This window comes from Rhynchophorus ferrugineus, unplaced genomic scaffold, assembly GCF_030347505.1.
Source record: "Rhynchophorus ferrugineus isolate W39M unplaced genomic scaffold, kcgeb_rfMv2 rfM5, whole genome shotgun sequence".
Taxonomy (NCBI): Eukaryota; Metazoa; Arthropoda; class Insecta; order Coleoptera; family Curculionidae; genus Rhynchophorus; species Rhynchophorus ferrugineus.
In genome coordinates, this window is record NW_027472584.1 from 21,196,373 (window position 1) to 21,211,437 (window position 15,065).

Below are 15,065 nucleotides of genomic sequence, written 5' to 3' on the forward strand. Positions count from 1 at the left end.
TCTAAAAACTTTGTAATTTTCATTAATCGACGATTAGTTGAACGGAAATGATCGGAAAATAATTTTAAAAAATGTAAAAAATTGAAAATTGTCATTATTATGTGAGGAAGTTTTCACCTGTCGTATAAATATAAAACTATCAAAATATATGCATTTTGAGGCGAAATATATGAAAATACATGCTAAATTACTGTAGAATCTACAATTTTAAGTTATTTGAATTAAACAGAAATTCATTAATTTTTTAAAATTATTTTTATTGTATAACTTTCAACTAAACAAAATTTTGTATATATTTATGGCACCACAATTTAACGTGCAATTTCTTATAAACCCTGCAATTTTTGCTAATAAAATTCATCTCAAATCATTATCAAAATTACGATAAACATTTTTTTCAGTAATATATGGATTATATTTTCACGCATCTCACGTACTTTAATATACGATTTTTACAGGTTTTTAAAATAATAACTCCACTTAACAACCATATCTATTATAATATTTGAGCGTAGATATCTCCATGAAATTAAATTTGATAGCATATTAAAAATATCACACAGGTCTCCACAAATTATTATCGCTTTGTTGCTATAATTTTTTAGTAATATATGGATTATATTTTCACGCATCTCACATACTTTAATATACGATTTTTACAGGTTTTTAAAATAATAACTCCACTTAACAACCATATCTATTATAACATTTGAGCGTAGATATCTCCATGAAATTAAATTTGATAGCATATTAAAAATATCACACAGGTCTCCACAAATTATTATCGCTTTGTTGCTATAATTTTTCAGTAATATATGGATTATATTTTCACGCATCTCACATACTTTAATATACGATTTTTACAGGTTTTTAAAATAATAACTCCACTTAACAACCATATCTATTATAACATTTGAGCGTAGATATCTCCATGAAATTAAATTTGATAGCATATTAAAAATATCACACAGGTCTCTACAAATTATTATCGCTTTGTTGCTATTAGAGGCATGTTCAAAGTTACACGTAAATATATTTACCTCAGCCGCAAGCGAAACTGTTCAAACCGCATAAGTGTTTCACAAGAAGGTCCTTCAAAGGGTCTTATAAAATAGGGTGGTTTCTCCCTATACACGTTTTAATCAATCACCATAATCAATTGCCCAACCTATATTACTGAATGATGTTTCCCGCTAGGGGATATTTCAAGAGCTTAATTTATTCACTCTATAGATTTGGAAAACCCAAATTTTCGAAATGAGCAAAAAAAATATATCCTCAATTATCCATCAATTTTGCACATCGATTCCTATACTTCGTTTTATTGAAAAACTAAATAAAACCCGACAGTCTGTAAATACATCAAATGTTGTTTATTTAAATTTGATATAAAGTTTTATTAATAAAAAAATAAATAGTCGACAATTCTAAAAACACGAAAATTGTAAAATCATAAAATGTGTTCCGATTTTTTTTTGTATAAATTGGAAGCAATTAACGATGTCTATATGCGGGAACAGCAGCACCTTTCAAACGTAGCAATATTTTCAATGATGCGATATTAATAATCCCTTTTATTCCATTTTTAGCACGATTACTCAACAGTACACCAATTATTATTTGAAAATTCCGTCTCGCTTCATATTTTGATGAATAGCACGTTCAGCGTTCAAGGAGAACTGAGGAAAAAGGAGAACAAGGTACCATATGGTATGTGTGATTAATATGTAGTCTATTCAAAGTTTTTTTAGTAATGCGTCATGGATATTCCTCCTTCCTCCATAATCAAAGTGTTAAAGTAACGTTTGTCGGTTTTTAATATGTAGTAATAATAACTAATATTTTTAATAAGTTTGCGTATGTCTGACAACTGGCCGCCGTCCGTTTGTCAGACGTATGTAACATTCTTTAATGCAATGGTGTAAAGAGGTTTTAACTCTTACCTATAAATTATTGTGGCTGTATAATTAACTGTAGTTTTCAGATATACTATAATGTTAAAATAAATTATATTTGATAACATTTTTGTTCAATTATTTTATGTAGCTTAAAATTTTCTTGTATGTCAAAGCCAAACTGAACTAAAACTCACGAGTTGATGCAGCAACATTGCAATGTTTCGACGTCACAAATATCCATGACGCATTATTAAAAAAACTTTGAATAGACATTTTATTGAACAAGCTTTGAATTTCTTTCGCTTCATATAAAAGGTGGTATCTCCAAAAAGGTACACATGGCGCCTTCGAACGTAATTTAAACGAATTAATTGGAATATTTCCAATCTGTATTTTTTAGGTGTTGATTTAAACAAGGCCTATACTAAAAAAGATATAAAGAAGCTTGAAGGGGACCAAGTATTAAGAGATTCAATCAGGATTCCGAAATCAACGTTGGGACTCTGTTTTTCCCTGGCCCTAGAAACAAACGGTAAGTAGGAAATTGATTAAATTTTTTACGCAGTCCAGATTACATGCGTTTATATTCTTTGCTTTCTACCAATCTGAAGAAAATTCCAGCTGCTTATTTCTTTTATCAGAAAAGTAAGATTAGGACGAAATTGTTAAATATTTAAAAAATTCGATGCCCTTATATGTAGGAATCCAAAACCCCTAGGGCTATCAATTAATTTTGAGGGTACTTAAATATATGTTGTCTATGTTTTATAATTCTGTAATGTATGGTACCCTAGTAGTATATAATGTAATGGCATGTATATTTTTGAAAGTCGATTTAAAAGGCCAATAGGATAAAATATCCCTATTCATCATCACACTCATTTAGTCAAATTCTTAAGAACTAAACAGAAAATATGTGGTGTTTTATTAGGTAAAACAATCTTGTTCGAAATCCCTCAAAACTAATTCACAGTTCTAGTCATATATATAATTAATTAGTATCAATGTTTTCTATACTTAATACATTTTAAGATTGTCTTCCTGTAAGAAAAAAATAAAACATTATATGAAACATTTTCTTTGTAACAACTTCTGTCAGTGCTTCCGCTAAAGTGTTAATAACAAAATAGTTAAATAAAAAGTTAAGCACGTACACATGGACCGGTCTACTGCAGTATAAACATTAACGAAATGATATCGTACCTTAACTTTACTATCAATAAAATTCCTTAATTTGTATGTCGCTTTATACTATCGAACTATAAACACAATATAGTTTGAAAATTAAATTGCTATCCGGCTATAACTAGATCAAGAATTAATTTTTTAATAGAGAATATCTTGAAATTGGATTTTACGGTCTTTTTCAGATTATCAGAAAGCAAATTGTATTTTAAAATAATGAGTATAATCTTTTTAAGTATTAATATTTCTGAAATATAAGGCAAAACTTCCGAGAACAAAAAAAAAGCGCAAGGAATATTTTTTATATTTTAAAGCCTCCTTTGTACCAGCGAGGTTTATTTGGACGGGACCTACAGTTTAATGTAGGCTCTGTATCACAGTTCTCGGCATTAGGCCTACCGACTAGCGAGTGGCCAACTTAGAGATCATCCCAGAAGACATCCGGTCTTTCCCAGCTTGCTTACTGGCGTGACTGGGATCATTTTTCTTTCGAATTTTGCACTCTTGCCTAAGGACAATCATAAATGTTAAATAATCACAAACATAAATTTACGACCATGCCTCAGCAGGATTCGAAACCACAACTATCGCAACAGTAGGCGGACCGTCCTGTCCCCTTTACAGGGGTTATAAAAAACCATCCTACTGAGTAGCACCATGTTCCTAAGAACAAAAAACATTTTTCTAATAAACAATATATTGATATTACTATTTTAAAGTTAAAGTAACAATTTTACTTTTGCAGATAGAATATAAATTTAAAAGTTACTAAAATCAAAAGTATCTAAAGGAAATAACTGTTAATAAATGTCACTATTAATTTTGCTAAATAGTGGTTCCTAGGAATACTCTTAGCTCAAAACTTCTGGATGTAGAAAACAGTGCTAGAAACTTTAATACAATGTTATAGTTTATTTATAATTAAATTCATTTATAATTTTTAGGGACGCTGTTTAGTTCAAAGCATTTGGAGGTAGAGAAAAGTGCCAGGAAGTTTGCTACGGTGTTTGCAAAAAGACTCTCCTATTCGGCCGTACCAAAGGATTGTACCGATTGTGAATGTGCGTCTCTTCCTAACGGCCTATCGTTTATGGAATGCTATCCATGTACCTATCCCAGATCAAACATCGAGCAGCATGTAAGTAAATGGCGATTTAAAAATAGAAAAAAAGCCTGTATATTCCCGGCAAACCTCAGTGGTAAAATAATGGCATCCGCCGTCTAATAAATAATGCAACTAAATCCACATTGTCGGCAAATCTAAAATGTAGATTATAAGAATCGAAATGGCCGTAGTAACGGGCAATCCAACCTCTGAAGTACTATTTGTTAAACTGAAGGCTTACGAAATGAAGCTTCGGTGGTAAAGAGACCGACAAGCCGAAAGGATTCGTGCGAAAGAAAAAGACAGAGTGTCTTCTGTCGAGCTTACGTTTAAATCGTTCTCATATTGGTGGATTTTTGGTTACATGGGCCGAATTTGTACAGTTTTTCGCCAGGCTTGCTTAACTGAACTTAAGCAAATGTAACTCCTTAATCTTTTTCTTATATGTATTATTTCGCCGAAATTCAATGTAATACAATACGTTTCTTATTTTAGCAGTATATCTCTTTGAAATAGGACAGTTGTGAAAAAACTGAAAATATATCTGTAAATATCTTTAAATAAGTATTATTTTGTTGGAAACTATACGACTTCTAGTATTCCTCAATAATTCCTCAGACTAACTGAAATCACGTATAATTCACTTTCACATAATATATCGATATATTGATATTTTAAACAAGATCGATATATCAGCATCGATATTAAAAAAATATTGATATATAGGAGAATCAAAATCGGTAATTCATTTTTAAAAATATTCTTTTAAAAATGTTCGATATACTCTCCTTCAGAATCCCCAAGTTTTGATATCGAACTTTTCCGCTACATTCCTGTTTCCTCGAAAAAATTACCTGTAGGGGATACTCTATTTTAAAACTACCGATCTTTAAAAATATATCGAAAAATATCGGGCAAAAAATATAGATAATGGATATATATCAGCGAAAAATAATATATCGTTTTTTGGCATCCTTAGATCACATCGAATTGTTTACATTAACGAACGTGATTTAATATTTAAGTAATAACATTTTTATTAAAAGAAACGATTAACGTATATACATATATTTACAACAAACTCAACAAATATATCAGCAGTGATATATATTTCTTGCTTTCTTGTGGTTTTGTGTAATCAGGCCTTAAAATTTGTGAAATAACAGTGGTTTTCAATTTATATTCCTACTAATACAAGTGGGTATTCTAAACCTCAAATCCCACAACTCTATTCGCCCTATTTATTTATTTTTAAAATTCGTTTAACAATTTCTTACAATGAAAATTTGGAAGTAACATATTTTCTACCAAAACAATACAATAATCGTTATTATTCAAAAAAATTGTTAAAATTATTTTTTGTGCTCATAGAAGTTGTTATATCTGTTTACAATCTTTTACATTACGTGTTCTTCAATCGGAGTCTACATCGCTAAAATAGAAAACTTGGTCTTTACATCAAGACAATGTGCCATCCTAGAATGATATCATTATGAAAAAATTTCTGGTTAAAACTTAAAAAACACTGACGAACTACTATCGTATTCACCTGATTTGGGTTCGGTCGACTTTTTCCTTTTCTATAACTCGATTTACCATTTAGGGCCACCCATTTTATAAAGGTTTTTAATCTTTCTGTATGTTGAATGTTATAGCTCTTATAAATCTGCAACTGTTAATAAATATGACAAAATGTCATACCCAGAGTCCTCTAAACCGTTTAGTTTTTATACAAAATACCGACGAAAGTTAATTAACTATAGAATTGTCACAAATACCTTGTATTCCACAATTCGTGGAACTGGAAGGAATTATTTTAAATATTTGATAAACTAAAGGGCAACATTCAGTTGTTTCGCCATTAATTTTTCATCGCTTAGTAACATGTACTTTCGAAGTAAAATTAAAAGCCCTTAAAAAGGTAATTACGGGTATTTCAGCCAATCGTATCCCGGATAGATTTCGATCGACAGAGGAAAAAATAATGGCACGGCTATGTCCCAATTGGAATGACCCAAACCACTAGAATGTGTTAAATTTTCAAATACAGACGGTAAACGGATTCAAACAAGACCAAGACATCATCATTAGTGAGCTAATTAAATTTCTACTTGAAGGATCAAAGATGTAGGCCTACAACTTTGAAATTGGGAGATATAGGGGCTTGTGTGTGCGCTTGTGTATGTGTTTGGTATCAGTATTTTCCTCGTTAAAACCTTTTATAAATAAAACGCGATCTGTTGTAACGATATAACAATGATTCTTAATTTTTAAACAAACTGTTTGTTATAATTACCCATTTATATTTTAAAGTAATATTCTAAATCGAAATATTTGTAATAAAAATAGTAACAAAACTTTAACATGGAATTAAAATAGATTAATAGTTCTTTAAATTTCCCGTAAAAATACATTTCACAATGAATGTTATCTAAATGATATGGCCTGACAAGTAAATAGTTTCCATTAAATTGTATTAAGATAGTCATCAGTAGAGGAAGTGAGGTTCTTTGTAATTTTCATTCGCGATATTAGAGATAATTACTTTTTTTCGAGAGCACTGAATTACTAGGTACATTAAGTGAATCACGCGATTATCAGAAACACCCCCAAGAATTTGTTTTTCTTTTAAATCCAACTATTTTTTAAATGTTACTAATTAAACACGTTCTTATATGAAGAGCAATGAACTTTATATTATATCCCTATGTTAGTAACATTTATTATTCATTTGCTCTAAGGCTGCTTTCTAATATTAAATATGAATATATGAACTAAATATTCAGTACCAATGATCTTCTCGTTAGGACCTATAACGTTCTTCTTTTCGTTAATATTTTTTTCAGTTTTTCAATCAGTAGAAATTAAAAAAAAATCTTTAGAGACTAGGTTTGGCGAATATGGCGGATACGATAAGTACCTTTCGCTATAAAACCAGATTCCAAAGAATTGTAGTTATAACACTCCTTGCTACAAGCAAAATGGTTCGAAGTTCGATGTTCGATCTAAACAAGATCACAACTTCTTATTGAATAGCCCTTGTAACCTTAATACTCCAATTATATAACTATTAACAGCAATAATATTGTACATCTATTTTTTGTTCCAGATTTATTTTGATGATGAAGATATGTAGCCACATACCAGTTTGAATTAGTTTTAAAAAAATGTATATTAGTAGTTAAATTAAAAGTATTTTAACCATTTTTGTTTTTTTTTTATTTTCACCTACAGAATTGGTAGTTTTTTGCTGTAAAATTCATCAATATTTTATAGTTAAATTTAATCTGTTAAAAGCTATAACAACAATGGTAATATATTCAATATTATTCATTGAAATATAAAAATAAGTATTATATCTATGAATATGTACTTTTTCTGATTTCAAAGTTTCTTTTTTGTTATGAGTAAAAAACTACAAATATATTTTGTTGCTTCCATATTATAATCATTAAATAAACATGATGCTATTTGATGAATAATGATTCAGCAAATTTTATATGTATAAATATTTATACATATCGAGTCAATATTAAAATATAACAATGGGCAAATACAAATATTTCTAGCATATAAAATGAATCCCTATTTTCAACAAAACAAAAATTGTCCATACTCAAACAAATTTGCAATGAAATATAATTCCACCAGAGCATAAAATCTATATTATATGTAAACAAATTGTATGGTAACCCAGCAAGCTATATGGTCCAATATGAGTGTTACGAATCTAATTTATACTAGTGAATATTTCGTTTTAATAAAAAGGGCATTTTTTCGTCTGACGATTTGTCAAATGGTGCCTAATCATTTTAAACCAACATAGTCAGCAAAACTGCATTTATTTTGAATGATAGCATTACCCTTGTACATACACTTCCCCCACATATACAATTCCCGAGGGATCTATTCCTGGGGTTGAGAATCCCTTTATAACAGCGTCTAAGTACCTGACCCAGTCAGTCACCTTGCTTTAACTTTGGGAAACGCCAAAAACAAATTATAATTTTCGGTTTTTATTAAATTTTATGAATTAAAATATAACCACCATAACTTTTGCCCGTTTAATTAATATTGATACAGTAATCTTTTAAATTATTAAGTGTTTAAATTAAGTCATAGTTTTCTGAATCATTTTGGTAAAAAAAAGATTGCAGAATACTTGTCTTTATATGAAATTAATTTTAATCGCAATAAGTGGTAAGATGAAGCAATATATGAAGGATATAGATGGTCGATAATTCCCAATTGATAAGTATATTCCGAGAGTAATTAGTTTATAGTATCTTTTGAAATATTTCCATGGATTTCCCTTGGAAATTGCCGATAAAGATCCATTATAACAAGTCAATTGAAAAGACCCGGCCTACCATAGTAAAATAAATTTTTTTGGCAAAATTAGCTTTTTTTATTCAATATAATTCCCTTCAAGGGTGATACAATGACTATAGAAACCCTCCAACTTTTCAATACTATTTTGTAGTACGATTTGTCCTTTGCTTCAAAATGGGCTTCAGTTTCGACGATCACCTCTTCATTCGACGAAAATTTCCTCCCATTCTTTCTTTTGAGATCTAAGAACAGCAAATAGTCGCTGGGTGGCAGCTCTGGAGTATACGGTGGATGAGGAGGCAATTCGAAGCCCAATTCATGGAATTTTACCATCGTTTTCACTGACTTGTGACACGGTGCATTGCCTTGGTGAAGTAGCACTTTCGTTTTCTTCAAATGCGGTCGTTTTTCAGCGATTTCGTCCTTCAAACGGTGTAATAACGCTATGTAATAGTCGCTGTTGGTGGTCCTTCCGTGTTCAAAGTAGTCAATGAAAATTATTCCATACGCATCTCAAAATACAGACGCTATAACTTTTCCAGTTGACTGCTGCGTTTTCCCATGCTTTGGAGGGGGTTCATCGTGTGCAGTCCACTCGGATGACTGTCGATTGGTCTTCGGAGTGAAATGATGGAGCCATCTTTCATCCATTGTCACATATCGACGCAAAAACTCGGGTTTATTGCGCTTGATCATCTTCAAACTCTGCTTCGAATTACCAACTCGTTGTTTTTGGTCAAAAGTGAGCTCGCACGGCACCCACATTGCACAGGCCCTTCTCATACCCAAATATTCATGAATGATATGATGTACACGTTCAGCTGATATCTTTAGAGTGACTGCTATTTCATTCAATTTCAATTTACGGTCATTCAAAATCATTTTGTGGATTTTTTAAATGTTTTCGTCGGTAACAGCCTCTTTTGGGTGTCCACTACGTTCGGTGCTCATTTCACCACGTCTAAACTTAGCATACCAATCATTGATGGTTGATTTTCCTGGAGCAGTGTCCTGAAACTTGGCATCAAGCCAAGTTTTTGTTTCAACTATATTTTTCCCTTCGAAAAGCAATATTTTATCAACATGGAAAATTCCTTTTCATCCATTTTTTTCACAAAAACAAAAGTAGCTTCACTCAAAATGCTATAATTCACAAACTAATGATCCGACAGCTGTTAAATTTATACAGCATCTTCTGAGAGTTAGGGCTAACTAAAAAACATATGGATTTAATTCTAGTAGCGCCATCTATGTGTCAGGCCGGGAACTTTTCAATTGACTTGTTAATGGTTTCATTTGCTATATTTTGAATTAATACAAATTAACCAACACCAAATAATTAGGTACAATATGGTTCACAACAAAAGGTATTAAAAATCTAATTAAATTATATTTAGTTAACTTATTTTTTTAATTCGTAAACTCATGTGTTAAAACACATTGTCAGTAATTAATGTTATCTAAACGATATGATCTGACAACTAAATAGTTTCCATTAAATTGTATTAAGATAGTTATCAGCATAGAAAGTAAAGTTCTTTGTAATTTTCATTCGCCATATTACAGATAATTACATTTTTTTCCCAGAATTTTACATCGGATAAAACACGCAAAATATAACACCCACACTGTATATGCTTTTATAAATGTCGTTAAAACATTTTTTATGGCATAACGCACGTGATTTGTACAAGTTTAATTTATGAAAATATTAATTTTAAGTAATAAATAAGTTCTAACAATAAACAGAGCCATTTTAATATTTCATCTTTAGTAAAGATATTTAAAATGATACAATCAATGCATAGTTGAAGAACAGATCTATAGATGTATATTGTAATGGTTTGGACCCCTGTAGCCAAACCGACCTTTTGAAGCTGCGTCTTGACTTGGAGCAATTCCAAAAAAGGTGGATTAAAATCAAAGAAAATATTTTCAAAGTAGTTGTGGGAAAGTTGATACTCTCTTCAAATGCTGGCTGTGGATTGATGATAACGTTGATATTATTATTTAGTTTTAAAAAGTTATTAAATATAGAATAGAACAGTTAATATATCAATGTACTTTTTTGGATGCATCATTTAGTTTAGTTTATATATCAAACCCACATACAAAATTAAGAAAAACTACACAGTACATTTGTTTTTTATTAGTACAAAAAGGCTCCTGTTTTTATCTTTATTACCAGAAAAATATTAAAGGAACTTTCAAGAAAAGCACCATCAATTATCAAAACAATAAATGCTTCATTCGGTCTATAATATATACCACAACTGTGGAAGGTGGTTGAAGTAATTATAACTTCTATTTAAAATGATAAAACCCATCATTGGAGAAAACTATCGAAACTAGCCACTATCGCAACAGCAAGTGGAGCGTCCTGTCGCCTTTACCACTGCACCAAGCCGGCTCATACATTTTCTGTTTTAATACACAAAAATGTATTATTTCATTTATTATTCAATATTTATGTGTATAACATAAAAGTAAAGAAAGAGAATGTAGTTGTTACAGTTCTGAAAATAATCTTGCTAGTGGTACAGTGTTATAATGTCCAGTGGCGTAGTAATTTATATTTATTAATACTTTGTTGATTTTTGAAAGATAATGGAAATTAGATCAAATGCAATTTAAAAAATGATAATGTGTGTTAGTTCTTGAGATAGTTTGCATATATTTTAATACATTATATATTATCTGATATAATATTGAAAATACTGTGGAAACAAGTTCTAGTAACATATATTAATTTAATACAATGTGGTCGAATTTCGACTACAGGGCGATCACCAGTTCATTTAAATCTCGTAATAAGTATGATTTACAAATCTTCTAATTTTAAAAATACAAATTGAATTTAATACTAAAATATATATTTTTAGTACTTTTGTACGTTTTATATCCTGAGCTTGGCATGGTGAGGATCGTCGATACCCACCGCGCCGTACTAGTAAATCGATAAACGTTTACTGGGTTCGTATTCCGATTCCTTCATTATTTATCTACTCTTCGAGTATTTTCCTTTAAAAATCGCCTACGCCGAGAAAGAATTTAATTGACAATAATTGAGATATAAAAAAGTTTCCGATATGATGCGACATATCTCTAATCACCATCAACATCGTTAACGTTAGTTCGAATTTTTATTTCATTTATTTTCTCCTGAAAATAATAGTTAGCGCATCAGTAAATTCGAATCGCTTCCTTGCAACAGAAATCTGTCGACGAAGATAAATATATACGGTGTTAAATTCGGTTCAATTAGTTTTAAGAGGCAAAACCGAGTAAATAAGGATTGTGAATTCATTTTAAAGGATTAATTTTTCCCATTATACTGAACCAGGATTTTATGAAAATTGGGTATTCGAAACCTGAAGAAGTTTCTTTCACTACGGTATTCAGTATTTTATAATAAAAAGTCTTGAAAAGTATTGTGGATTCACCCAGATACTACTGGAACAATTATGTACATCAACACCTTCGTACTCCAACTCTCATTGAGGAAATTAAGAGATTCGCAACAAGATATGAGGAAAGACTGCACTCTCATATAAACAACGAAGTGCTGCAACATTTGGAACATTGAACTAGGACGCAGACTCAATAGATCCAAAGTGTGTGATCTTTTAATGGCTGACTAGCTTCTCTTTTATATTATTTCACTAGAGGTTAAGTAAAGACCAATGAGTCTTCCTAAATAAGTACCTAGTTTTAAGTCACTATAGAAACAAATTGTACGTTAGGACTACTAGTAATAACACATTAACTAATTTAAAAAAAAAAAACTACAGCGCACGTAAGTTACTTGATAAATGGTACAAGATTGGTGAAAACAATGGATCATTTTCTATTTATTGTTGTCTGTTAGTTAGCCAAACCTAACAATTCAAGTTAAGAAACGTAATACTACATCCTACTCCTACTGGAGATCATCCCAAACATCCGGTCTTACACAGCGTGGTTACTGGCGGCACTAGGAATATTTAACTTGTATAATTTCGTTCTCTCGCCTTTTGGACAATCACAAACATAAATTTACGGCCATAAGCAGGATTCGAACCCACGACTATCGCAATAGTAGGAGTACCGTCCTATCGCCTTGACCAGAGTGGGTTTTATATTGTTTTCTCATTAGAACCTACATTCAAATTGTGATAAAATGTTTGTTACTTTCTATAAGGTAGTTGGGTATATAGAAATTTATTATGTAGGGTATCCCAGAAATAACTTCGTTTATAATACGTAGAAATGAAGGTCTAAAGTGTGCTTAATTATAATAAAATTAATATGCAAATTTTATGAAAACTACGTTCAATCATAATAATTAAGTACCGTAAATTCCTCAAATTCAATTTATACTCCTGTTCAATGGTTCTAAAAAATAGAAACTGTACTTCTTCATAAATAAAAATTTAAAATCATTAAATATTAGTGACTAAAGTTACTAATCAAAATATAAGTGATGTGAGGCCATAAGTTTCTAATATTGATATTTAGGTGGATGGATATAACTGAATTTTTAGTAGCACATTTATATTTATTTCAGAAGCGTCAGAGCGTTTGAAAGTTTTCGTATAATACAAGGTAAATTATCAATATTTATAGCAAAAGTTAAAAAAGGAACAGCGGAAATAGTTTGTAAAATATTGACAGCAAAACTTTAAAACTGCAAAGACCTATGCGGTCGGGAACTTCATGTTTAGTTTCAATTTAAGTTCCGTTGGAAAGTGTACGTTTAAAAGGATAAAAAAATCGCACAGAGTACCTAACAAATCCAAGCTGGTTGTTATGCAAAAGATTGTTCAGTTTGGTCCCAAGGGCTTGACTTTCAACCTCTTTCAGAGGTTTGTCAGTGAGGCCCGTTCAGCATACTAATATTCCTCTTTTTAAATTGTTATCTTAAAATATACACAATTAGATTATATAATAAAATTGGAATATTCTCTCAGGTATTTTTCTTTCATAAACAAATTGGGTTATTTTTTCAAACCGTTTTGTACGGTGCTGGTATTTTACGAATACTAATTCGACATAAATCTATGTGAAACTATTTCATTTTGTTTATGTAACCTTTAGATTATTCACAATCGAGGACATCTTTCCATGTCTATTAAAGAACTTTACTCTCATTTCAATCCTATAGGTCCTTAATATAATATAATTGCTTTTATAATGAAAAATACATTGAAAATATTGTAAAATGGTTGTTACTTTATTCAAGGTAGACAGATATATGGACATATATTATATAGTCTTAGAAATGAATTTATTTTTAAAATGTAAACATTAAAGTCTAAAATTAATTAATAAATAATTATATAATCTGTTTTTTATGGAAGCTACATTAAAATTAATTTAAAATGATTAAGGGGCTCTTTACTCTTGACTCTTTAAGGGGTATCAGAAATAATTGAAAATCTAAAAAAGTATTTTAGTAAAGTAGAAATATCTTAAGTAAATAAGGAAATTTGCATCATTTTAATAAAATGTATATCAAATCAAAGCCTCATGTAAACTTAATTGATTATTATTATTTTTAAGTACTTTAATTAAGTAAAGCTTTTAAGATATCCACATAAAAAGTCCGCAGGAGTTAGATTTGGACTGTTTGGTGACTAATTACTTTTGAGAAGGTATTGGAAAAATTCTTTTGTAATGTGCTTTTCAAATATGTTAATCTCTGAATCTCAATTCTTACTTTGAGTAAGTATATTGACTTAATAATGTTGTCAGGTCCAACTTTACTGAGATACTGATCTGGTATTTATAGTTGTGTTTATTGTAACTAAACCATATGTGGTTGATTGTTATGAAGCATTTGACCTTTCTTCAGAACCTGTTTGTTGAAGTAAATGGGTTTCATCTCTTGAAAAATAATAATTTTGCAAGGATGTGTAGAAATAGAAATCTAGATTCAACTTACCCATTCTAGATACTGTAGATCTACTCAGATTTAAAATGACAGAGCACAGATACTTGGAATAAACATGAATGACCATATTTGGGCCAAATAAGCGTCATTGGTTGAAACTTTCTTTAGTGTAAAGGAATCTCTAGTTATCGAAAAGCAATGTTTTGAATATAACAGCTAATTTAACATAACAAGAAATACAGTGAGTGGTTATAATATATGAAGATGCAGAATGGGAATTTCAAACAGAAAGAAATCATAATGGAAAATGTAATAATGCCAAATATTGTACTTGCTCTTTTGAATTGATTATTATAGAACAGCAAAGGTTTTTCTTAGCAGAAATATGACAATGGTTGACCATACTCTGCAAAATCTGTGAAAACCAACATGACATCTCGCTTGAACCGTGGTATTACCCTGTCATTGGTCCAATTGATTATTGTTTATTACTACCAAATACTTGAGAGAAATTGCATCAACTGCTTCAGCAATATATCATATCATATCAATACCAAACATTGGAAAAGTTGATATATAGCAATTATTTTCAATTCTTAAGTTTTAAGTTGCAAGGCACTATGATTATAATGGACTATGTGAGATTGTTAATAATAATAATTTTACATTATTA

The 15,065-nt window shown here is 30.2% G+C and overlaps 1 protein-coding gene across 2 annotated transcripts in view; it reads left to right on the top strand.

Moving 5' to 3' along the window:
• Apoltp (Apolipoprotein lipid transfer particle) overlaps nucleotides 1–7,392 on the top strand; it is a 159,110-nt gene extending 151,718 nt beyond the window's left edge. For both annotated transcript variants that reach the window (XM_076404794.1, XM_076404795.1), the window contains 4 exons: nucleotides 1,590–1,710; nucleotides 2,299–2,430; nucleotides 4,028–4,221; nucleotides 7,298–7,392. In XM_076404794.1, the coding sequence (XP_076260909.1) occupies nucleotides 1,590–1,710; nucleotides 2,299–2,430; nucleotides 4,028–4,221; nucleotides 7,298–7,324 (474 nt within the window). In that variant the 3' untranslated portion in view covers nucleotides 7,325–7,392. The remainder of the gene's footprint in view (nucleotides 1–1,589; nucleotides 1,711–2,298; nucleotides 2,431–4,027; nucleotides 4,222–7,297) is intronic.
• The last annotated feature ends 7,673 nt before the right edge of the window (nucleotides 7,393–15,065 follow it).